At 41.4% G+C, this 25,900-nt stretch overlaps 2 protein-coding genes across 2 annotated transcripts in view; one reads left to right on the top strand and one right to left on the bottom strand.

Moving 5' to 3' along the window:
- Window positions 1–15,038, bottom strand: part of ESRRB (estrogen related receptor beta) — a 127,823-nt gene extending 112,785 nt beyond the window's left edge. Inside the window, exon 1 of the mRNA XM_077180519.1 lies at window positions 14,849–15,038. Within this exon, the coding sequence (XP_077036634.1) occupies window positions 14,849–14,850 (2 nt within the window). The 5' untranslated portion in view covers window positions 14,851–15,038. The remainder of the gene's footprint in view (window positions 1–14,848) is intronic.
- LOC143694378 (uncharacterized) overlaps window positions 1–25,900 on the top strand; it is a 470,045-nt gene that overhangs the window by 222,175 nt on the left and 221,970 nt on the right. The gene's annotated exons all lie outside the window — the stretch shown is intronic.

The raw sequence follows: 25,900 nt of genomic DNA, 5'->3' as shown, positions 1-25,900 counted from the left end.
CATGTGAAACTCACTCTCTTTCAGAGCCCAACTTCCTTGAAGTAACTGTGTTCTCAATATTCATTCCTGTGTAAAGCTGGGAAATATGAACATAAAAGCACCCAAACCAGAACTTCTTCCCCAAATTTTTCCTGAAGCAACATAACCACATTTTGCCACATAGAGTATGGGCAAACTCCAAACGCTTTTGGAGTGTATCAAATTCCTTTCTCTAGTGGATTTAAGTGTAAGATTTTGTATTTTAAAATACCAATGAATCACATCCCTTCCTGCCCTCTGCAGAAGTGTAGAATTTCCCTTAATTTGACACAAGTATGTGCTACATTCACAGAACATAAAACTACATTGTTCCTGCTTTTTGTTTCCTTTAGGAGTTTAACTTTTACAAATTCAATTGTAGAAAAATGAAGTCCCACTACTTAAGCTCTTTAATGCATTTCTGTTGCAGAAAGCTGAGATCTTACCATGCTTCTCAACTGAGCCACATTTGTCCTGCCTCCTCCTTCATGTTAACACATGGGTTTGTACAGCTCAGATTGAGGAGCTGGTCTGGGTTAAAAATTCCAAAAGGTTAGCTTAATTCAAACTGACCATATGCAGGATTATTGGCAGTCCAGCTGAACACAAACACCTGTACATGGCATATGACTTGCAGCAGTTGGGAAAGTTGTGAAACCATTAGCAATGTCAAAGGGTTTCTTAAAAACATTCATATATGGGGTATTTTTCTTGGAAAATGTCCCCATTTGTGTAGATAAATGATGACATGGTTGAGACAGAATGAGATAGAAAGACATAAGTTACTGAACTGAAAAACATGATGCTGTCAAACTAATACCTGCTTGAAACAAAACCTATCCAATGACAGATCTGAGAAGCATAATAAATTTAATTCCAAGAATAGGCTAAGGGTTGACCTGATCTAATTGTAAGTGGGGGGAAAATTAATCGTGGAAAGTTCTTTAATCTAGCTTTAAAAGAATATAAGACAAGATTATTCTTGGTATCTGAAACTAGACAAATTTCACTTAGCTGTAAAGACATTTTTAAACAGCCAGACCCAGCCATTGGGACCACTTGTCATGAGGCATGCTGGTTATTTTATACAATGTCTCTAAATCAAGGTTGTATGTCTCTCTAGAAGATGTTGATGTTGAGAAACTGCCCAGACAAGTGCAGGAGTTGCTAGGTGGATTTTAGCTTTTAATGCAGTTAGGCCTAAAGCATGAGTGGCATGGGTCTGCCTTAAAATCTGTTGAGACTTCTCGTGGTTCTCTAAGAGCTGTAGAAAACAAGACAAGCATTCCAAGACAGCTTCTGCTTTGCCTAAGATGTTCACTAAGTGTTTGAGCTGTTTGTCCAGTACTTGTTTATCCCCAATAAGCTTCAATTGTGACAAGTAATACATGGCTTTCATAAGGCAATTTCTTATACATTATAGTAATCCTGCTATGAAAAATTACACATTTTTGCCAGAGGATGTATGTTTTATCTACCAGAAAGCATAAAGCATATACAAGGAAAGGCTAAAGGCAAATGCTGTGCAGTGCACAAATCTTAAACAGGAAAAGTGGTCAGTTAAATTTGTCCATGTCTTGAATTCAGTAATCTTTGTGTTGGTTAGAGGTGAAAAAAATAAGATTTAATTTTATTTAAAATCTCTTTCACTGTTTTGAAATTTAGTTCAAGCTTCATAGAGCAAGTTGCCAATGAGAACAGATACTATAAATTCATCACATCATGGTTGCAAAAGGGTGAAGAGATGTGCTTGTCAATCAGTCAAGCCCAATACGTTTGCCTTGTATCAAGGTTTGCCTACACTACTACAGTACTCATTTTCAGTGTGGGTGCACTGAAGTCAAGCTGAGAACTGCTGTAACACAAGCTCATAAACAAGAGAGCTTTTGAAAAACTGTTCTTCCAATTTCTCACATATTCTGGCTAACTAAACATGGCTCTAGTTTTGGCAGATAAAACAAATCCATCATTTCATTCAGACTCTTTCATAATACTGGGGAAAACATTGTTCTATTCTTCTCCATTACATGTTCATTTATTACTTTATTGCCTACTGAAAGCTTCTCAAAGGCCCACACTGTTGTTCTCCAGCTCCCTCTGATTTGCATCATTGCAGGCTGTGTTCAAAAACTGATCACCTGTTCCCTCTGCAACATCTCTCAAAAATCAACCTTGCTTTCCTACTACAACTTACTGCCCCTTGGCTCACAGCAAGGAAAAACTATATTGCCTTTTCTCTAAAGGGATCACACCAGCCTTCTCATCCTCCTGGATTCTATCTTTTCATAAGGATGACCCAGGAAAAAGTATGTTCACCTCATCAGGAAAGGCAAAGAACTTCGGAAAAGATACTTTACATGTATTGAATATTTTTTAGAGTTTTGTTTACTCTAACATGAAACTATTGAATAGTCTGGCTGAATTCAGTGAGGTATCTTTTGAAAACACTTTCTGAAACAACTCATTGTAGGAGCAAAAGTCCTTGATGATACTGTTAATCTTTAGGAAGCCCAAGTCATACTTAATAATCTGAAAGGCCACACTAGCACAGCTTGGGGAGAGAGGAGACAGCAACCATCAAAGTAATTTGTGGTCTCAGTTTCAAGTACCTGACTGAAGAAGCAGTCCCTGAATCCTGGCAGATGCAGATTTCCCTTATAGAGCTCCAGTGAGGCACCCATGAGGGCTGCAGCAAGGCTGGCCCAGACCACAGGTGCAGGACTTGTCAGGTGGAAGCCTCTTGGAAAAGTCCTTGTCCAGGCTTGAGAGAGAATGTCCTCCTACACACAAAGAGCTGCTACCTTTGACCGGCCTTGAAGACAGGTTTAAAACAGAGAAAGGAGTCACTAAACTCAAAGAGTAAAACATTCTTAATAGAACCACAATAAAGATTATACAGCAGTTCCAGAGACCGATGCAAGGTTGTAGCAGGGGGCAAAAAACAACCCCACAGACTCTACTGGAGGCAAAGAGCATTTAGAGACAGGACTTAAGTCCAAAAATATCGAAGAGTGTAAACAGTGAGGAAGGAACTGGGCAACATGAGAGAGTACTAGGGAGAAAAAAAAATTAGAAAATAGTTTCAACTGTGTAACAATGAAAATTTCACTGGTAGTAGAAGGAATTTACCGGCACAACTGTCATCCAGAAGTGAACAGAGGTTTGCTTATGCAAGCAAAGCAAACTGAAGAGAACAAAAAGAATGGAATAAACCCAAGAAGCTTTTCCACCTCTGACTGTTGTTATCTCGCAACCTGGAATATTGGGTAAACTTAGGAGATTTGTAGCTACTGTCACAAAACACACACAGAAAACAGAGGACCAACACCTCCCCACAATATCAGTGGTATGTCACTGTTAAGAAACAGTTTTCCATGCTTAGGCTTCCCCTTTAAGGCACATTTAAGTATGGGACTTTCTTTTCTTCCCTAATGATAGGAGAAGGAAGTGAAGGAGGTCAGAGTCCTATAGACCTCTGTGCACTCCCTATGGTCTAGTTTAGGAGACTTAAAAGGATTCAGATTAACTGGGGTGGCTTTGTTGATTACACATAGAGAGGAAAATGACCCCATGTGGTAAGTGTTTCCAGGACAGCTGCTCCGTTGGTGAAACACTGCTGCATTCCAGAAATAAACTCCTACAGTCAAATTAGCAGCTCGAGTCCTCTCCACAGAAATGTGCCTTGACTAAAGTTGCAGCGTTTCCCAGATGAATGGGAAACCAGCAGCAAAAATTCCTGCTTAGCTCCGCTTTTAAATAGAAAATGATACAAAAAGATGTTTGTACAATATCAAATCATTCTTCATAGTCGCATAATTGCCCCACATTATTGATGGGCTCCAAAAAATAAAAGGAAGTCTGGAATATTTCTGGGCGGGTTGGAGAGCTAAACCTAGCATGGTTCCCCAACACTTCAAGCCTGTCACAAGTTTTCCAGGTCTGAAGGCTTATCTGACTTCAATATGAAAATTTTGGGTTGATTCCCATGCTCGTCAGTACCCACCAGTGCAAAGTACTGAAATATGCAAAAGATTACAATCTACATGTGAAGCAGGATAGGAGGCACTGCTGCCCCTTGCCTTACCTCTTCTAGCTCCCAAAAAGTAAAGCACAGCTGTCCTCTCACTGCAGAGGTGAGTTCTGGCCCATGAAAGTAAATGTGCTCAGAAGCCTGAAGTCATTTCACATCTTACTGAAGACATACAGCAGCAAAATTACATGAAACTACATGAACTTCCAAGCTTACACAGGTTTACACTTACAAATTTACAGATGGCAGCTTTGGTAACAGCCCAAGAAATCCTGGGGGGGGGGGGGGGGGGGGGGGGGAAGCCAAAAGACCAAAGCACAGTTTTCAGCAAATAAGAGGGCACATTTTCAGTACTCCGGGCTCACAGGATAGGTGTTGTACAAGAAGCTTCACCATATAACCACTGAGTGCAAGATATTTGTGGTCCTTCCTCTTTCTCACACTGTACTCTCATCTTAAAAGCAAAATATCTTCTTCTCCAAATTCCTCCTCTGTCAGGTAAAACCTGGGAAGGTGTTCCCATGTGCTGCACTGCAGAAAGAAGGTACAGAGGGCATATCACTCCCTCTGACTCACAGATGGGGAAGTCAAAGCCAGAAGCCATTGACAAAGTTACAAGGAGTGAGTACCAGCAAGACAAGGGCCCTGCTGGCTGTTCTAATGCAGTGACCATTTGCTTCAAGAAACCTTTGCCAGCTGATGATACAGCAATGCAAAGCTTCTCTGCCTCAACACGCCACCAAACCAAAACCCATCAGGTGACGAAACCTTCTGCAGAGCTCAGCATTACAGAGCAAAGGATGGGATACATGGAAACAAACTCACAGCTGCTGCATAATGTGGCCTTAAGCATAAATACCTGAAAGGGTCCTCTAACCCACTGCCTCTTTCCCTTTGGGCCTAACTTCTGCCCTGAAAACGTTACCTCAAGAACTATGCAGTCAGTGGGAAGGAGCACAGTACCATACAGAAAGGGTAAATTCAGGAAGAGTAATTTCTGCTTAGATCAGTCTTGCTCCATGGCTGCAATCTTCTCTTCACTGCTACTTTTAAATTGGCATAGTTTTCTATCCTAGGGACTTCAGCAGCTTTAGAAACACTACCAACAGCGGGAGAAAAACATTCAGGGTAAGCATCCCAAAATGTAGATTCTACATATCTATAACAGAGTATCATATAAACAACTAACTGCAGAAAGTGACAACACTTAATTCAGTTGCAAGAAAAGTTATTAGCAGAGCTATGCCGGGTCAAGTTGTCACTTTGTCCCATATTCTGCCTCTGATATCAAACACTACTATGTGCTCAGGGAAAGACTATAAGAAAGGAGTGTTTTCCCCCTGTTCTTAACCTTGTTGAACCTTTGAAGACCTCATCATCAGTATGTTGGCAGCCTGTGGCTTAGACAGCTCCCTCTAGACCATAACATGTACTTGCCACTATTGAGTCCGCATGTCTACTAAATGCCTTTATGGGGATATCTTTTTGAATCCATCCATAACTTTGTCACTGAATGACACAGGAAAAAACCCAAAACTAATTTTATGTGATACAGTATTTTATTTGTTTTATTTAAAGCACTTCTTTATAAAAAGAAAGATGACTACCTCATTGAAGAAAGTAAGGAAAAGAATCAGGTATGTAAAGATACTGAGAACATGTAGCAGAGCTCTCTTCTCAGCTAAGAAAGTGGAGGTGCTAATTTTGCAAAGCAAAGAATTAGACGAGTGTTACACAGGAAAATAGAGGCCTATGCTCTTTTTGGTATCTTTTTGTTAAGTCCATATCAAGCGAAGTCACCTGTACTCCCAAGAAGCCACACTTTCAGCAATATATTACCACAAATTCCCATCTCAGCTGCCCTCATCTTTCCTCTAGCCACAGACTTCCTGACTGACTCTACCCCTAGTAGTTTCTTGTTTTGAATCAAATTGGAAGCTCTTTCAGACAGAAGCTGTCTCATGGCTAAATGCAGCAGCCCCAGCTGTAGGGAATGCATCATGATACAAACAAGAACAAAACAGAAGCAACATCCAAAGCTGCCAGTAGAACTCATCACTATAGTCTGAGAGCTAGTTAAGAAGAAGTAGAACAGTCACAGCATGAGATTTATTAAGTAGTAGATAATTTTACATTACATAACATATGATGTTGCATACTATATTAAATTCATTATTTTGAGCCTTGAATGTTCAGCTACTGATCAAGTCCCAAAAGAAACATAATTATATATTCTATTATGCATTGGTGGTTATTAATATCATCTCTTTTTTAAAAAAAGAATATAGCTGGCATTACTTTTTAGTTGTTCCCTGAAATCTTGTGGTATAGACACTTTTCTTCTTTAAAAAAAACCTGCAATTTTTCTCATCATCTCGTTTCACATGGTTGAGATGTAAAGTCAAACATCAAGTGCTGCAATAAAGTTGTTGGCAACATCAAAGAGGATGAAGTATAGAAATGATATGTAGGGTAATTAAATGGCTCTGTATTTTATTTGCATATCTCTATATATAAGCTGGCCTGACTCAACAAAGAAGCATTTCACAGTAGCTTTTTGGCCCTCCTAGCTTTGTGCAAGATTTTGCAATGTGCTTCAAGTGGCCCCAAGATTTCTTGGCCTTCTGACCTTGCAATGGGAAGCTGCAGAGACCTGCCTGAGATTCATCAAAACACAACGCATCCAAAAAGAGAAATGGTGCAGAACCTGTTGAAGTACAAAGCAGAGACAAAAGGATATAGGGAGCATCATGAGCAATCTCCTCATTTATTTCTACAGGTGAGAGTCCAAAACTTGTAGTTACCAAAGGTGAGAGTCCAAAACTTGTAGCAGCAGTCCAGCATACGGTGTGAGCCAAGCCCAGTTCATCAGCTGCTTGCAGCTGATGCCTCAGGGGCAACAGTGCAAGGGCTTCCCCAGCCCACTGTGCTACTGGACAACTGAGAGCCCAGACACAATCAGGGCCTCCACTTCTCACAGGCCCATGGTTGTAGAAGCACCCAACAGAAGCTCAGGGCTGACACTCTGCAGTGCTGTGCTCCTTGAACAAGTTTTGAGCACACACAGGGGTGGTGCAGCTGAGTGATGGGAAGCACTGCTCCTCCAGCAGCCCCTGCACCAGGTGGGTGTTTCTCCTTCTGCCACCCTGAGGCCAGAACAAAATACCTGACTTCCCAGGGCATGTGCTTCAGTGCAAAGGAGGTGGGATGTTTCATCATCCACTTCCCATCAGCCCACACAAGTGGGCTGGCTCCTGGCTAGGAAGTGGCATTGGGATTACAGGATAAAAAGCACTTGGACCACCCTGGTTCAACAAGTTGGTCAAGCAAGACCAGTTGAGTGGAGACTGCCAATTGACCAGAAAGGTGAAGGGACGGAAAGGGAGGGGAGAGATGGATATCCTGTGACATGACAGCCTGAGACTTTGTAGAATCACAGAACAGTTTGGGTTGGAAAGGACCTTAAAGACCATCTAATCCAACCAACGCTTCAGACCAAGACACTGGCAGCAAAGATTCAGCGTGGCATTTCACAAGCTACCATTTGCAGCCAATCTCCATTAAGCACTATAAAATACAAACAGGTTCTGAGCTACTGCTGCTCAGTCACCTCTCCCTGGGAGCAGACAAACAAATGGCAAACTCAACATGTCTGGCATGGTTTTTTTCTGGAATGAGTTAGCAACAGTGCAGCTCTTCCTTTGCACTAGCCTAGGTAAACAGAGGTTGTTGCTGGTACAAAGTGCCTCAAAGTGGCAGGAACAGCATTATCACTTCAGTGCTGTTTCCTGAAGGATCAATAAGCCAAGACAATCAATTCTTCTGGCTAGTCCTTATTCCCCAGGAGAAGCTGTGACTCTCACCCCCCATCATTTAACTCTTCACAAACATAGCAGCAGCCCCATTAATTCTGTCCTCCTTAAACACACATTTCCCAAACCCATGTGCCAGGAGAGATTACAGAGCTAGAACTGCTGTATCCAGGTCAACATGGTATTACCCAGAGGTATGGCCCATCACTTCAGCACAGTAGTAACATGTCTATAAATACTTGGAGCACATGGAAGCATCCTCACATCTGATTTCTTTCTACAGGACAGAGAGCCCAAAGAAACTGTAGCTCTCTATCCCCAACTACTTCTCTGTGCAGGGAGTGTAAGGCAGAGCACCAGCTGACACTCGCAGAAAGGGCTGCACAGGCAGTAGATGGCATAAACAGTCATTACAGAGAGTGACAAGAGTAGAGCCTATTTAGAGATACACAAGAGTGAGGTTCAATCCTATGCAGCAAAAAGAGAGTAAGAAGGATGGGAAGAAAAGTCAGGAAGAACAGAAGGATCATGTGATTATCTGCAATGTGAAAAAGATAATAGAAATTATGGGGGGCAAAACAGGACCATACTCAAAGCTTGCAGTAACACAGAGCATTTTGCTGGGATTATGCAATTCTCCACAGAGAATTGAGAATGGGGAAGGAGGAACCCAGTTAAGAGATGGGCAAAAGACATCTTATCAGTGAAGAGACTCAGCTTGAACTGAACAGGGAGCCTGTTAGAGCTAGAATGGAAGAACAGCAGTGATACAAACATCTTGGTCTAAAGATTGGCATGAACATGCTTAAAGCTGTACACACCAGTTTCCACCTAAAAAGCAGTGGGACTTGAGATAGGCTCCTCGAATGTCTTTCTGAGCACTAGAGAGAATGCTGATGCAAGCAATCTCTTCCTAGCCAATGTGGCACTCAGAAAATCCTTGTCTCCCTCTTCCATGCAAAGATAGCATTCACCAATATTTATAACTTGAGTGTTACCACACTCTCAGTGCTACAGACTGTAGATCAAAAAAAGTATCACTGAGAAAATCCTATTCACATGAGCTCTTCACCAATCTACTTGAGTTCACATCCCCAACAGGGAAAGGTTGGAACCCCCTGTACCAGGCCATGGGGACATGACGCCACAGGAAAGAATTTCTTATTTAAAGGGAAGAAGTAGAAAAATCTGCCAGTGACAGTAACTGCAATTTTAAAAAGTTCAAGAAGGCTGTGGGGAAAAAAAAAGGTCTAAGGATGAATAAAAAAGCAAACAAAAAGAAAGGCAAGCCTGGTGGCAGACATATCCTCTTCTCACCCAGAAAGTTACCCTCTAGGTCCTGTGAGCTTTAAGGGGATGTGAATTAAATGCCTGTTTTAGTACACAGCTACCAGTCATTTGTTCAGGCCTACTACAAAGAGGTGATCACAGAAGACTGGGGGAAGAACTTATGGAGTACATTTCCTGCTGATGCAGCAAACACAATTATGAAGAAAAAGAGAATCCATTCTGAGAGCAGTGTGAAACTCTTGTGAGCAGGATCATTCGCATCTCACATGGTTGGGGGAAAGGAAAGGGCAGCAACTCCTTAATGAATAAAAATAGCCACTTATGCTTCCTTCTCATATATGCTGGGCATATGCTCTCCAGTATCCAAACAGCAAGATGTAGTTGTAAGATTTATCCCTCTAAAAAAAGAAATTTCCCCTGAAGGTGCAGCACTTTTTCTAGAGATTTTCAAGAGTGCTGAGACTTCAGAACTGTTGTTACTTTGAAGACATAATGTCAATCAAACTATGTATTTTAAAGTTTTATACTTGCAGTATTTCCTTCCTTGAAATTCCTATGCTACTATATTTTTTAAAGTAGTTGTAGCATGCAAGAACGAAGTAGCTTTCTTGGGAAAGTTGAAGAGCACTTTTCAGTTTCCCACTTCTTCATCAAAATGTATATATCCCAGGCAAAGCTTCACTGAAATGCAGCCACCTTCAGGGTAAACAGTAGCAAGTCATTCGTAAGATTCAGCATAGCACTGGAAAGGACAAAAAGAGAAGAAGGAAGTGTATTCTGCCTGAAAGGTCGGCAGGGAAAATCTAAGTATGAACTGGCCACAGCAGAATAGTGCAGGAGAGGAAAAGGTTGAGGCAAAAAGAAAGGAAACCACGACAGGAAGGAGAAGGCAGGAAAGAAATGTTACACAGTTTTCAGCTCAGCCACAAAAAGCTTTTGTTTCAAAGTGATCTGCGGTATATTCCAGTGATTAGGGAAAGAACACAGTTAATATGTATTTCAAATGCATTTAATAAAGTACACCCTAGCTGATGGTGCTCTCCTCAGCAGGTCCAGGCACAGAGCACAAAGAGAAAGGGGCCTCAGGCATTCACATCAGGTCGCAGTTTTAAATAATTTTAAAACTAGGGCAAGATGCCAAATCTTACCTCAAGGTGCTACATCCAAATAGACATGTCAGCAAAAATGCCAAGTTTGGTGCATACAGGATGACCATTGATACACATGGCTCCAGATGAAACAGTGACTTTTTTAACAAGAATTTACCACTTTTGGGCAATAAACCTGGAGCTTCATCTCAGCAAGGGTCACTAAGACTAAACTCAGACCTAGTGTATAGGACAACACCACTGAATGTTACACGAGAAGTACGTTAGTCTTCTATTTCCTATTTCCTAGTTATGCCAAAATCAGAAAACCTTATTGGTGGCTAGTACAAAATGTATTAAAAAAACTGTAACCAAACAAACCAAAACCCCTACCAAACAACAACAACAAATAAAGTGAAGGGGGGCAACTCTTGTTCCCAGCACAAACCCTCTTGTTTTCAACTATGCACCTATGCATAGTTGAAAACAAGGGGGTGATTCACAGTTTTTCCCACGGGCAAATCAGCCACTTGGGATTTATATAGGATTGTTCTTTGCAGATCTTGGAGTTATTTTGATGGCAGTCACATATCATTTTATAAATAGGGAAACTGAGGAACACAGAGAACTGTCTCAGCCATGTGTCAGAAAACAACAGGTTTCCATCCCCATTCCTTTCCAGCGCCTCTTTTCAGAAGAGAGGCAGGATCATGGCACAGTCTTGATTTTGTGCAGTTCACCTGCTGCAGACAAATTTTCTGAGTCCCAGCTCAGAGCAAAAAAGCTTACTGCTGGCTAGTTCACAGCACACCAGCCCTTAGCAGCACAGAGGTCCTGGGCTTGCTCTTTTGCAGCAACAGAAAGGTCTACTCAAGCTGCCCATGCATGTATGATGAACTCATCACAAAAGCAATCAGCCATTAATTTGGTCAATCATTCCTGTCACAGCAAATACAGTTCTTCAACTAGACTGTTTGATACAAGACTCCAGCTAAACTGAAGGAGAAAAAATACCTCAAAAGGTACCAATCTGCAGAACAGAAGGAGGACAATTTAGATATTGACCCATCCATACTTCCTTTTTATTTTTTTCTTTTTTAAAGAAAAGGTGACCCAAGAGTTAAGTAGAAACAAAAATAAAAAGCATTAGAAAATTAAATTATGTCTTCCAGGCATTAATAATAAAAAGGCAACCCACCCTCCAATCCTTCTCATTTAGAGGAGTATTTATTTGGAGTTTCTGTTAGGCGGCTGCATGCACTGCATGCATCCTGCTTCACTGAAGAAGAGCCTTTTTGAAGCATCACTTGACTTTGTTTTAAATATCTTGCTACAGTTTCCATTTTAGCTCGTGAGATGATTATTTTCTCTCAAACTGAAGTTATACAGCAGTTGAAAATGCTGATGGCTTAACTGGTTTCCTTTTTTTTTTCCCTCTCCACAGCAGCCCTGAGGGGTTTTAACTCTTTCTTGCAGCACTGAAATCCTGCTTTTGGAGTTCAATGTTTAACTCTCGCTGGGAGACTCATAAATATTCGGAGTCACTCTCTCCCTCTCTGTTTGATTAGGAAATGAGCCTTTAACTCAATGTAATCCCCAAGCCATTAACAAAAAAGCCCTCAACAGCTCCACTATTAGAATTTCACTCCTAGCCCACAGAGGATTGAATTAGATTAACATAACTACCCGCAATCTGAGTTTATTTTCTGTGCCAGATAGAAATGTGTCTTCAGGAAAGGAAAAGAAGAGAGCTGGAGAGCAAGCACAGCATAATGAAATGTAAAAATAGATGAGAAATAGATGGACAGATGTACAGGTAAAGCGATAAAAAAGGTAGGAGAGAGAGAAAGCTACACAGTCTTTAATAACTGGCTGCTGGCTTTGGGGGGTTTATGCAGAAGGCCCCTCAAAACACAGAATTGTTTCAGAAAGAGTATTTTTATTCTGCTTGTGTTTACTTCATATTCTCAGGGATTTACAGTGAGGCACCTGAGCATGCTGTACTCCAGACACCTGTGCAGCAGATCTGGCACAGGTTTTATTTATAATTCCCTAGAGATGTCATACTCAGCAATGAAAGGAGAGGCATGGAAAAGAGAATCTGCATGTCAATCATTACTTTACAGTCAAAGAAACAAATAAACTGGGATAAAACAAAAGATGTTTGTTGGGTTTTTAAGGAATGAAAAAAACCCCATGCAATAGCATATGTACAGTAAGACAGTTCAGAGGTTGATAGGTGCTTAGTCCACAAAACGTGAATCATTAGTGAAGCAGAAACTAAATAACAAACTCTTTCTGCTACATAATGCATTGGCCTTCCCTTTAACCACTGGTAATGCCTTCCCTCCAAATAATAGTGGTCCTATAAAGCATTGATCATTATCCCAAAGGACAGTAGGTGCTTGGTTATTTTTCTTCCAAAGCAGTAATAACAAGATATGTCAGGTAACAGGGCAAAATACTCACATGTGGTTGAAAGAGAAGAATAAAGTCCAGCAATTAGGTGGACACAACTATAGAATAGTCCAAATAAATTCTTAATACTGAACCTTTTATAGCTTTGTACTCAGAAAACTTCTTTAATTTCTCAGATTTCTGCAAAAATGTATGGTAAATGGGGTGGGGAGGGGTTGCAGTAATTTCCAAGCACAATCATGCTAATACTGGTTTTGTGTAGGGAAGAAAATAATTCTTTTTTCAGCAATGTATCCTGGTTTTTAATTCTTAGTGGGACCTCATACCAGCTATGTGATAGATTCTTTGTTGGTTACAGAGTCAGCAATTTTAGTCCTTTAATGCTTTTCAGAAAAATCTGCTTCTTTTATTACAAAATAACATTGCATTATTAGAGAGAAGCAATAAATGTAATACCATGGCAAAACAAACAGAAAAAGACTTAAATAATTTAAATATGTTCATTTTTAAGTAAAGCAGAAAGCTTTAATAATCAAAATGAAGCTTCATATGATGACAACAATCACGGTTTTATTTGTGAGAAAAAAGGTTCATAGCAGGGAATGTGTTGTAATGATCTTTTGGGGCATTATTTGGGCATATTATTTCACCTTATTTATATATTCACCTTATCTATATCCTCATAAAAGCCTTCCTTATATCAGAATTCTAGCTGAATGCTGGAGTATTCATATCAATGGTTAAAAACTTAGAGAGCATTAATATGTAGTCAATATTTTAATATTCCTAGTACTTAAGCTCAATGTTCTAAGCATGATAAAATGTATTTTGAAGAAATGCAAAATAAAGAACTAAAGAAGAAGCCTATTAGTCACCCTTCTATAGTCATTCCAAGAAATTTGTCTCTCAAGTATTTCTCAAAATCTGATGTTTTAACTGTGAGGCAGCTCAGGTTTTATTTTTCTGTTTCTATTAGACATTTTTCCCTCCAAATTATTTTAAGTTTAGCTTCATTTCATATTTTGTTACCTTCAAAAATGATACATTTTGGGGGTAAAAAAGTTTTCTAGAACATATATTTAGTGAGAAAATTATGCTAAAAACTTGACATACTAAAATTAAAATAGTAATATTGAGATTTTGGTGGGTAGATACAGCAAGGTTACTTTCCTATGCTTAGAAATAAATATTAACCCTAAATTTTGTAAAAAGATGTAACACAAACCTCTGAAGCAAAACTGAAACAAGAAAAGCCTCCAATATTTTGACAAAAAATATACTAAAAGCTATTAACTAAAAAATTCAGAGTAATTATTTTTCTCCCTCTCTTCATATTTCTACTGAAAGCTATTAATAAAAAAAAAAATCTGACTAATCATTGTTCTCCCTCTCTTCAAATTTCTGTTAATAAAAATATTCCAGAAATATATAATTCGTCAAACATTTTACATCTTGGCTGCTTTAAAGCAAACATCTCATTGCTGATGAGAGAGTAAGTTCCTTCTTTGATTATCACCGTGCCAACTTTGCAAAGACTTGCACCCCTCTTTTGTCACTGAAGATTCTTCAGTTTCTTTGGGACTTTTAAAATTAAAGAAACATCAACTGCTTCATGCTAAATGCCTTCAGTAAAAGCAAAATTTCATTGCATGTTTCTGATAAGAAAAGATTTGATTTGCAGATGGGGGGGGTATTGGTTTTGGGTTTTTTAATAGAGGGAAGGTTGTCACTTAGTTCTTTTAAGACAGGACTGCTAAAGTTCCCAGGTTTGCCTTTACCAGCATGGGATAAATAGCACCTGTCCTTGGTAAGCCCTTAAACAGAGTTACGTTATACATTGACCTTTTTGGAATGCCAGCAAACCTGACTGTTTCTATTCCCAAAACAAAACTGTTCCACTCAAACTTTCATTTACTTATTTCCAGAGGAAAAAGCCACACTCAAATAGTGAAACCGCCAGATTTCTACAAAGTTCTGAACCAACTCCTCTCCTTGTGGGTCGCACTGACCTTCCTCTGACAGAGTGAAAAACAAAAAAATATTACCTTTAACTGTATTGAGATGCTGCCATAATTTTTAGACCAGATAAAAGGATTTGTGCAGAGCAATGCTTGGATTAAAAAAATAAAAATAAAAAAAGAAACAAAACACAAGCCCATAAACGCAATAAAAGATAGAAGTTCGCTACTTACATGCTGCAGGCTGAGAGATGAGGCTTGAGGCTGGAGTAGAATTTCCCTTGCCCTCAGGTGTTTCTAATTGCTGATTAAATATCTTTTGGTTCTGCCTGCACCAGCCGACAGTCCCCTCTGCGTCTCTGCCTCTCTTTGTGACTAGGACACAGTACTCCGAGTCCCAACCTATAAATAGATCCCAGCTCTGTGATTGATATAACAGGCAGCTGACAAAAAAAAAAAAAAAAAAAAAAAGAAAAGAAAAAAAAAGCAAGAAAGAAATAACCAGGTCTTAAGCAAGGCAGCAAAAGCTGGGCTTTTAACTCTGCACTGTGCCCAGGGAGGAGTCCCCCACAGTCACCCGTGGGCATCAGAAAGAGAAAGTGCAAGGCAATTACTTTCCCAGCAGCATTACAGCAACTTGAGGCATGTAAAGTGAATGAACAAAATTCACTGCACAAAGAAGGAGAGGCAAAACACAACTAGCAGATTGCATCCAACTCTTTTGCAATTTAACAAAAATAAATTCCATTTTCAAAACAGGCTGGGAATTCTGACAGAATGAGAGACGAGTTCAGAGCTGAGTTCTGGGGGTTGGTCCAGGCATGCTTGTATTTCTGCTGCAGAATAAACCAGTGGGCAGGTTGGCAATTTAACAGCTCGGCAGTCTACTTAGGGTCTCTGCCCACAAACACTATTTGATGAGGCTGTTCCTGCAAACAAAACTGAAGGCAGTGATGGTACCTCCCTATTGACTCAGCAGAAGTTACTTAGCTCTCAAGGACCTGAACCCTCTTTTCTGCTTAAGTCCTTGGCTGTCAGGAGAAAGTGATGAGTTACAGATATCAACAAAGCTCTCTTACAGAGGCTGAGCTAGGAGCCCACCATCCAGAGAGTGACTTGAGAGAACACATCACAAATGCTTCTGGTCCTTATTACCTGACACAGAGGGAATGGTCCTGGATTTTCCCATATTTAGTCCCTACAGATTCTCCTGTTAGAGCCACAGTCAGGCAAGGCCAGTAATGTTTCCAGCAGGCAGCTGTTTCTCCAAGCCTTTGCCAGCTCCCAGACATTCATGATCTCCAGCAGAGCCTTAGTGGCTTGGGAGCTTCATAGCAAATGGAATCAAAGGCAAGGCAGCTAATGATGAAGACCAGTGGAAGAGTAGGGAAGAAGAGGGAGAATAGTAGGCAGAGAGAGGCAAAACAGATTTCATGACACTGCTGTCTTTGTCAACATCTCCTACAATGAACCCTTGTACCACGCTACTTCTGCTGGAAAAAGTACCAGAGCAGACAGGGTACCAGACCCACCAGCCTTCTTTTCAACATATTGCAAGGCTTGCTGGAGTTGAGATGGTAAAGAAATGCTAAACTCAAAGAACAGGAGAAAATCCTCAGGCACCAAGCCCATGCTGAACTCCATGGTTCTTTGGCTCAGTGGCTAGCAGTACCTGAGCTATTTAAGCTAGTTTGGGCACGTCTACACCGCACTGCAGCTGCTGCTGTTACTGGAGTAAAGAAAGTTAGTTCAACAAGAACAGCTATCCCAAATCAAGGCAAGGACCCACCACATCAGAGCCAAGGTCTCATTCAATTTCAGCTATTGATTATATAGGAAGATAGAGTCCTTTCCTCTCTTTTGGCCAAATCCTTCTGCATGCTTAATTCACCTCGTGCCAGTGTCCTTTGTGTCTAAGCTGGCAGGACTTAGTCAAGGATTTTACAAAAAACCACTGTGTTCACTGGAGAGGGATCTGGTGAAGCACTGGGCAAAGACTCATGAGGATTAGCCATTTCCCTCAGTTGAGCTACTGTCCTGTGTGAAGTCTGGCTTGTCACTTTAGCACAGCTGCATATCCCTCAGCTTCAAAAAACCAGAGATAACAATACTTAACACTGTGCTTTAAAGCACTTTGATATCTACAGATGAAGACCTACAAATGAAGAGGGGGAAAAAGGTATCTGACAGGCTGAGCTCCAGCATGGAAACACAGCCTCAATTGCCTGCTGGAATCTGGTCCTTCACCTAGTCGAATCAGATCCCAGATCAAAAATTACCTGATAAACAATGAAAAATTTTATTTTTGCCCTCTCATTTGGGCTGGCTAGTACAAGATATTTTGGGCTTTAATACTGAGAGCTGCAAAACCTTTTACACTGCCATCAGAAGGAATTTTAGACACTCAGTACACAGAATAAGCAGGCTGAGGCATGGCAGATGGAGGTCCCAAAACCAAAATCCAAAAGTCACTTTTGAAAAACTCAGCTCTAACTGTCAGACTGATCTTTGCTGTTATATATTGCTGACATCTAAAATTCTTCAAATACTATTCTGTCAAGCTTTGTGTTGAATGGAAAGGCATCATCCCTGCCCAGTTTAGCCCATTGTCATGGGCTGATGCTCTGGGGGGAATACCCATGATGTAGTCTAAACCACAAGAGCTTTTTGGGTATGTCTCAAGCACAGCTAGGAAGCTGTGCTAGGAAGTTCTATTCAGTTCTTAGGTCCATGTCCAGGGTTATCTCTAGCATCCCATTCTCTACACAGCAGAAGAGGTCCTGGGCATACACTAGTACCCCATTCTTCCACTTTCTGCTTGAAGGGTGAAGGGAGGAGGTCTTGACAGCACAGCACTGTTAACTAGCATGAATGAACTTTGAGTGGAGTCAGAATGCCTCCATCCTTCCTCTCTGCCTTTAGACAGCAGGATGTATGACTTTAATTGCACCCCAGTGGGGTACCCAGCAATCCAGAGCAGATCTGCTTCAGATAAAACTTCAAACACAACTTCCCCACCCCCTCTGCCAGCACCCTTGTGCATAAACAGCACTTAATTCCAGACTCCAGACTCAGGGCAAGGCAGGGAAAGAATCCAAGAGTGGAGGCCATAAGACTGAATGCCCACTCAAAACACTGCACAAACAAAGCCAGAAGATTTCAAAAGCAGATACATTAAAAACAAAAAAATGTACAAAGATAAAAATTAGTGACTTGTAGACTCTAGAAAAGCTCACCCCTTTCCTTGAGGTACCCAAGTACAATGTGGTCTTGAGGTACCTTTTACCCATTGTAAAGTGCAAGTGAAGTATTTTCTACTTGTTGCTTGGGAAGGTATTTTTTTAAAATGCTTCCTGCTAGGGCCATTTTGATCATGCACCTGTATTTCAGTCTCAGATCCTCAATTCTACAGTGGAGGTAAAATTTCAGAGCTTATTTTCCTTCAGACACAGACTTTGAGTCTTGCACATATAAACTGGGCAGAATTTGCTCAGCTGCATGCAAGTTATTATAGAGGAATGCAAAATATACTTTCCTTTTAAACACAAAACCAAAAATTCACAGATACCTTTTTTTAGATAGGGCCAAAGCAAAAACAGTTTAAGCTTGAAAATACTAGTCCAATCCATGTAATCTTCCAGTTGCCTCCACCTGTACATTAAACTACACAGATAATCTTTGTCCCTTCTCCTGTGTGCCTGAAATGGTACAAATCTGATTTACATGTTGTAAGTTTAGAGCTCAGAGTCACTTCCTGCTTTTATATCAGGAAATGCAGGTATAAATACAAGTATTAAAAGACAGACTGAAAGTCAGCTTTGCAGTTTCCAAGGCCAGTCACAAACTATGAAGACTAATTATAACACACAATAAAAAGTATCTTCATCAGAGTCATGTTACTTTGAAAGAGCCTCACAAACCCAAAATTTCTAAACAGCTGTGTTAGTGCCCTGCTGGATTAAGTGAGGTGTGAATTACACAGATTTCAGGCAGGGACTACTTACACCGAAAATATGGTTTTAAGTTTTTTTGTTTGTTTGTTTACATAAAAGAAAATGTAAAAAACCCAAACTAACAAACCTGTTCCAAGACTGAAAATTACATGACAAGAAGATAAAAGAAAGAAAGAAAAAGTTTGAATAGCAACTCTCTTCTGTATGCTTGGCACACACAGTATGACTCTTAGATCTAATAGGAAGTTAAATATACTATGCATTTTGATACAAAATAGTCTGAAAAACAGCAATTGTTCAAGAGGGAAATGCTGATATTATTGCAAGATTAGTGATTTTTTAATTCCTTAATAAATTTTAATGCCATAAACTTCATAATGCTTCAATATTCTTTTTCTGTTCAACCAACGGCCAACATTGAACACAAAGTTCATATGCTTGCATCCAGTTGTTTTCCATGTACCCTCCAGGATGCTTCATGCCATGTTGCCATGTCAACTCCCTGTCATCAGCAGTGAAAGTCACACTGTTCTAATACTCTTGCAAACTTTGCTCCTTCTTTAGTTCCTATATATTTTTTAATTTTTCATTTTTCTCAGTCCATCAGTAATAACAATGCACTAATGAAAACTAGCTTGGCCTGAGCAACAAAACACATACCAGAGTGTGTTCAGAAACTATCCAGAGCAAGCATTCAGCTCTACATCTACACACTGAAATAAAATCTGTAAGGATTTAACTAAAGCCTGCAAGCACTAAGACAATCATAGGCTGCATTACATTTAATTACACAGCCTTTGTCAGTCTATCACACACAGTATGATAATACAGTCTCTTCCACCCTTACCTCGCTTAGATCCATTCTAAACTTTCACTACTACTACACAGCTTTTGCCTAAAAGGGCTTCTGTGTCCACACCCATAAAAAAATAAAAATTAAAAAAAAAAAAAAAAAAAAAAACAGAATAAGAATTCTTGGATGTACTCCTGCCTAAATTATGCAACCATGATATTCACTCACTGGAAAGCACCACTATCCTCTTCCAGCAGCACGCTGCAATGCATTCCTCCAGCGGTGGGCTCTCCATTGCATCATCTGGGGCAAGCTCCTTCTGCACTTTTTTTTTTGCTGCAGATGCCTTGCAGAAGCTCACCACTGTTGTTCCACCACTTGCTCAGAACCTTGTTTAGCACCAGCAAGTCCACACCTGTGCTGGCAGGGCATGGGCTGTGCACTCAGACAAAGCTCAAAGCAGCCCAGCAGCCTACCAGGGTCGGCTTCAGGCAGCAGATAGTGTTTCATGCTCTCCGCGACCTTGGCATGGTGGGGAGGGAGAGGAAGCATGGTGACTGTCATAACAGAGCTGGTACCAATTCTGATATCAGGATAAGGAGGACAAAGTGAGATTTAAGCCAGCTCTGCTACCAGATCAAATAGAGACCAGGAACAGCTCCCCTTGGGTTTTTGTTTTGTTCTTAGTTCAGATTCCATCAGACAGCTTCTACAAAACCCAAACAACTACATAGATTATAACCACAGACAGGCCTAACTATGATGTCTGGCTCCAGATCTAAACTTCTTACAGCCAGACTGTTAGCTCAGCTCCCTTGAAAAAGCATCACCATCCTCCAAATTTGTGTGTCGGGGAGCTGTTAGTGCTCTCTTCTCCTCTCTGGAAAAAGGCTCCATACTCTTTGTGTGTCTTGCTTGATTAAAAGGTAAATTTCTAAAAATGAGAATGATGAGAAGTAACTGATGAAGTTCCTCAGAGGAAGAGGATATTCTGCCTGCAGACACCAGATGAGGAATAAGCTTTTCCAGGAGAAGCCCTCTGCCTGCAAGCTGAGGGGTTTCACCTGCCCCCATTCCCACTGAGGACATGCCAGCAGGCTGGCACAACTCAGCAGAGTCTCAAAAGTGAGGTGCTGTGCAAATCCTGCAGCTTCTAAAGTGAGGAAAGACCTATTCTGCAGTGGGTCCTACATGATCCACTCCAAAGCGACACCATTGATCTCAGTGACCTCCCAGCCACATTAACTGTGTCAGAAAGAGCCCTTATCTCTGCCCTGGGGGTGGGACTCTCACCAGTCTAAGGAGAAGGTTCAGCTTTTCCCCCTGTCAGCCAGGTGTCATTCAGCATACCCACACCGGGTGTCTGTGGCCAGGCGCTGGCTGTGGGGTGGCTGCAGGGCAGCCATAGTGAAGAGAAGCTGGGGCTATCCCATGCCAGTTCCAAATGGCTCCAACCCGCCCACCACAGGGCACAGCTGAGCCCCTTGGACAAGATGGTGGTGCCCAGGGGAAAACATGTTTAAGAAAAGGCAGAAAACACTGCCCAGGCAGTGAGGAGTGAGAGATGGCCCCCCAGGACTCAGGTCAGAGCAGGAGGGGAGGAGGCACTCGAGGTGCTGAAGCAGACAGTGCCCCCATGCCCTGCTGAGGGCATGATGCAGGAGGTGGATATTTCCTGATGGAACTGCAGCTCAGCTGGCCAAGGTCAGCCCACCACAGTGTGTCACAATAGATAGAAAAAAATCTGCTTCCTTCAGTAGCTCTCCCTCTGTATTCCAGCCCTGGTCAAACAAGTGCTCCTGACCAGGTGATCTCTGGGTGATGTTCGTAGGGGTTTTGTGTCAGGCTGGATACACCACAGGGACAGGTAGGAGAGGACAGGCAACCAAAATTAACCCTGAACAGTACTAGAAACTGTTTGATATTATGGGAGAGCCTATTCTCCCACACAGATCACACGAAACCCCTACCTACAATTCCTGACTGATGAGGAAATGAAACAATTGTTTGGGAGGCACTTGAGGGCACACACGACTTCCAGAGACACAGCAAAGTTTATGCAGATGCCTGCTTCAATTCCATTGCTGGCAGTGAAATTCTGCCACCATAATAACCCCCTCACTGTGGGTAAATCAAACACAAAATGTCTGGCTAAGCATTACCCCCACAGAAATCTCCCTAGCACATAAAGGTACAACAAGGTTGCCTTGCACCTCTATGGGAACAGGAATCTGCATTTCCAGCTAAGGCCCTTCAGCTTCTCTGTGCCATCTAAAAGCACTTCTGAGCCCACTTTATGGCTGCCAGGCCTTTGGCAGAGAGCTCTAAGCCCTTTTAAAATGTTGAACAGGTACAGACCCAGGTACCTGGGTACCCTTCTCTCCTTTCTATCTCTTTCTGTCTTTAGGCTAACTATAGCAAGTTCTGCTGAACTTTGGCTCAGCTTCCTCTTAGCAGTAAGTGAGGTGGTTTCTTCCTCTTCACTACAATTCTGTTGCAGCCTCCTTTGCCTCCTCATTCCATCACTTCAAGTCATTTTTCATCTCAAAGTTGCCAGTCGCTTCTGAAACTCTTCCAACCTGGACCCTTACTGCTCTGCAGCCTGGAGCACCTCAAAACTCAGAGCATTTCCTCTTTAAGAGAGTGGAGAGAGAGAGAAGGGGAAAATGGCAAGAGCCTTTTCTTTAAATGTAGTTACCCATATATGCCAGAAAGAAGAGCTTCACAGAAGGATTTAGCATTCCTTTCCTCTACCCTCCAGGCAGCCAGCAACTCAGCTACTCAGCATGGAGTTCATCCCACATGAAGGAGCAAGGCTACAGCACACAGAGGGGACAAGCTGCAGGGGAAGTCAGTGCAGCTGCACAGCTTTACTGCTTGGAAATCAGACACTTAGGATTTGGCCTGAAGATGCTTTGCACTGAGAGAATGTGAAAGAAGGGACACACACGTGGGCCCAGCAGAGAGGTGGCAGTGCCAGGTGCTCAGACAAGTGCACCACAGCTGTCCCCATAGCCCGAAAGAGCCACGTGCTGCCAGCAACAGAATGTGAGACTGAGAAAGAGCCAAAACACCAGCACTTTCTCTGCAGACAATCTGGGCATGTGGCACAGAGAGCAAACCCCTTGTAATGTCTCTGTGGCCTTCCCCACTCCGCCTCCCCTTCTGTGCCCCTGGAAGGGCCATGGGCCACTTCTGGGCACAAAGCTGTTCTGCAGTTCCTCACAGGTATTCCGAGCTGCTGGAACCTGAGCTGGAGATCAGGTACAGCACAGTCCATAGCCAACTATACTGCCCTCCATACTCCCCTCCTCCTCCCCATCCCCACCTACCCCCTGTGAAAAGATGTCACATTCACCAAGGCTTAACAGTGAGAAGGGGAGAAAAAAACATCTGTCAAATTATTAACTTCAAGTGGATTTACCCAAAGCCCCTTGGAAACAGCTGCTTGAGGAAGGTTTCTGTGGAGCTCGTGTTCCAGATGCAGACATTTGGTTGCTCAGTCTCTTGCTGTTGGCTTTAGTCTGTGCTCTTGCCACACCTGGACCTGTCCTCACCTGGAATAACCAGTCCCTTCCATCCTTCTGCCTAGGGCCCTGCTGCTGTTGGGAGGTGAGGCCCAGCTCCTCTCCTGTTCCCTCCCTTAAGGAATGTGTCACAGACATGGCCTCACACACTCATCCACTGCCTTGTGTGACTGCCCACTGAGCACAGGGAGGAAGACCTAAAGCACTCATAGCAGCTTCTTCCCTGACCCATCACGTACCACACAACTGTCCTGTGCTTACAAGCTTGGGGAAAAAGCCCTCTATGAAATCACCACCTTCCTTTATCACCTCTGTGCAGCAATAAGCTTTGTGCCAGAGGCATTGGATCCCACCCCGTGCACGCTGTCGAGGCTGGGCAGCAGTGTCACTTTGCAGCCAGGTAACAGGAGCTCCAGGAGAAGGCCCATTTAATGCCACACAGCAAATAAAGGTACATTAACAAAATAAAGCTATATAGGCCTATTTGAGCATGTTCCTAACAAGCTGGTTTGGATTTCAGCAGAAAGACAGCCTCATTCATTTGGACTTTATATCCAGATGAGATCTAGGCTATATTAATTCAAATGCAAAGCACCATGAGATTGTATCTAGGCTGAGTTATCACTGAGTTAATATACCTTAATATAGACAAGAACAGAACCTCTCTTTCTTGAATGTACTTTGTGCCTTGCCATGAGATCCTGGGATTCATTTACCTAGTGAAACCCCATGGAAACTTGAAGGACAGACTACCTTCTCTTTGGAAGCCTGTTCTCCAAAGCTGTTGAGCTACATATGTGTCATTCTCCCAAAGAAATTTCTTTTTGCTACTTTATCAGATGACATAATTCACATTTTTAAATTTGTAAAAATGTGGTATTAGAAAACATATAAGCCTGTGGAAATGTTTTCATGACTCATTCTTAAGTTTTCAAAGAAAACAATTCATGCTTAGAAAAAAAAAATTTAATTTATTTTTCATTTTCTCCCTGGTCATTAGGCAGAAAATGAGACTCTAGAGACACATGGACTGCTCTTTGTAATCATGGGGCATTTCATATTTCTTGACAGTATTAGCAAATTCCTCAAGAAAATACTTTCCTAAATCTCTGTGGTTCTCTCACGAAATTTAACAAAACACTCAATTTTTTAAAGAATAATTTTCAAGTCTTCTGTGTTAACTACTATTGTTCTGAGTTGTGGCAGTAACTTGGAGAAATTGTTACTCACTCTAGAAAAGCTTAATCAAAGAGCAAACAAGCAAACAAGACTTGACTCCCAAAGCCACAAGGAAGCAGTTCCTTGCCCTGAACTGCTCATTGATTCCCTCCTTCAAAGGTCTTTTCTTCAGCCAGGTTCTCCATAAATGCAAACACTTATTCAGTTCCTTCTTCAGAATGTGTGAGACTGTGCAGAGAAACTGCATCTGCATTGCTACATTATGTTTGCAAAATGTTGCCTGTTACCTTTGCAAACATAGTTAAGTGAGTCACGGACAGCCTCAGTGGTCTACGTAATGGCAAAATTGCAAACAAAAGCTCTTCAGCCATTACCTTAATTTAGTGTTCAGAGCAGGCAAAAGTAAGGAAGTTCTCAGACAAAAATGTCATTAAGGTTGTGCCCTGACAGAGATGACTACATAGGTACTGTTCATCTCTGAGACTTAATGTTTCCAGATGCCTCATAAATGATAATTTTTACTTCAACTAATTACAGACATGCTGTGGTGACTCCCCAGACAGACTTTTAGGTTATTTGTCTTATTATTATTGTTATTATTATAAGCAGTATTCAGAACCTGTGGTCCTTTGACACTTAGCACCACATGTATGTAAATATGCAAATATGGTCTTTACTGCAAATACTTTGTAATTTGAGGCCTGGTCTGCATCATTTTTGTGCAAATGTAACTATTCCCAATTTACAGGAATGATTTTACAAGAATATTTCACTGAAAAAAAGTTATGTAACTATAACCACATTTGTGTTAGTCTAGCTTACATCTCCAAAGAACCCGTGCTGAACTAAGTATGTCGGACCAAAGTAATATTAATGCCAGAACTGGACCAGGTTGACTATACTGGGATCCAAAATCACAGTGAAACCAGTACTCAGTCTGATGAAAACTGGGGCACACATAAGTGGAGGGCAGAGGATACAGTCAGTAAAGACATCAGCAATTTTATATCTGCACTTCAACTTAACTTCTTAAAGAATCTTCTATCTGAAACAAAGATGCCTTGTTTGCAATAGCCTTCTCTGTTGTGTTTGACTGGCTTTTTAACTCTATTACACTAAGGCTGCACTGTTACTCACCTCTTACTAAATTCCAGGGAATTAGTAAATTCCACATGAATTAGCAGGATTATGAATGTCCAAAAAGAAGGAAGCTCATGCCTTACTATTCACTAGAGAATCTACAAGACACTGACCAAAAAATGGATCCTCTGATGCACTCACAGTAAGATGTGAGCCTCAACTGAACTCTTCTGTAATTGGGGCATTTGGACAGGGCCTGTCCCATGTGGATTTCCTGGACTCTAATAAGTATGAGCTCATCTTTCCCTAAGGTATAATAATAAGGTCTCTACCTGTCACCTATTTCATGAAACTTGTCTGAACTTAATACCTTTCAGACTCTGACTGGGTGTAAAATGCATTTGAAATTAGATAACAGATTAAAAAGCTATACAGACTTAACCAGTGTAATCACATACTCAGTATTCCCTTAGAAAAGCAGGCCTAACAATAAATTCAAATTAAACTGACAGGGAATTTTTCTAAGGAACACAATTATCTGTATTTAATTTTCTTTTAAAACAAAACAAAACCAGACAGACAAGTGACACTCACAAGGAACCAAGGCCAAAAAGAGCTGGATGTGGAACCAGCAGCCCTCACCTCTGCAGCGCTCAGCTTCCTCCTGCTTCACTCTTCTGGTGCTGCCATATCGCTCCTTGGTGATGAGCATCATCCCCCCTCAACCCCAGACTGCCTTACATGAACCATAGGA

Source organism: Agelaius phoeniceus, chromosome 6, assembly GCF_051311805.1.
Source record: "Agelaius phoeniceus isolate bAgePho1 chromosome 6, bAgePho1.hap1, whole genome shotgun sequence".
Taxonomy (NCBI): Eukaryota; Metazoa; Chordata; class Aves; order Passeriformes; family Icteridae; genus Agelaius; species Agelaius phoeniceus.
Note: the sequence above shows the minus strand (reverse complement) of the source record. Positions and strands in the feature narration are given on the sequence as shown.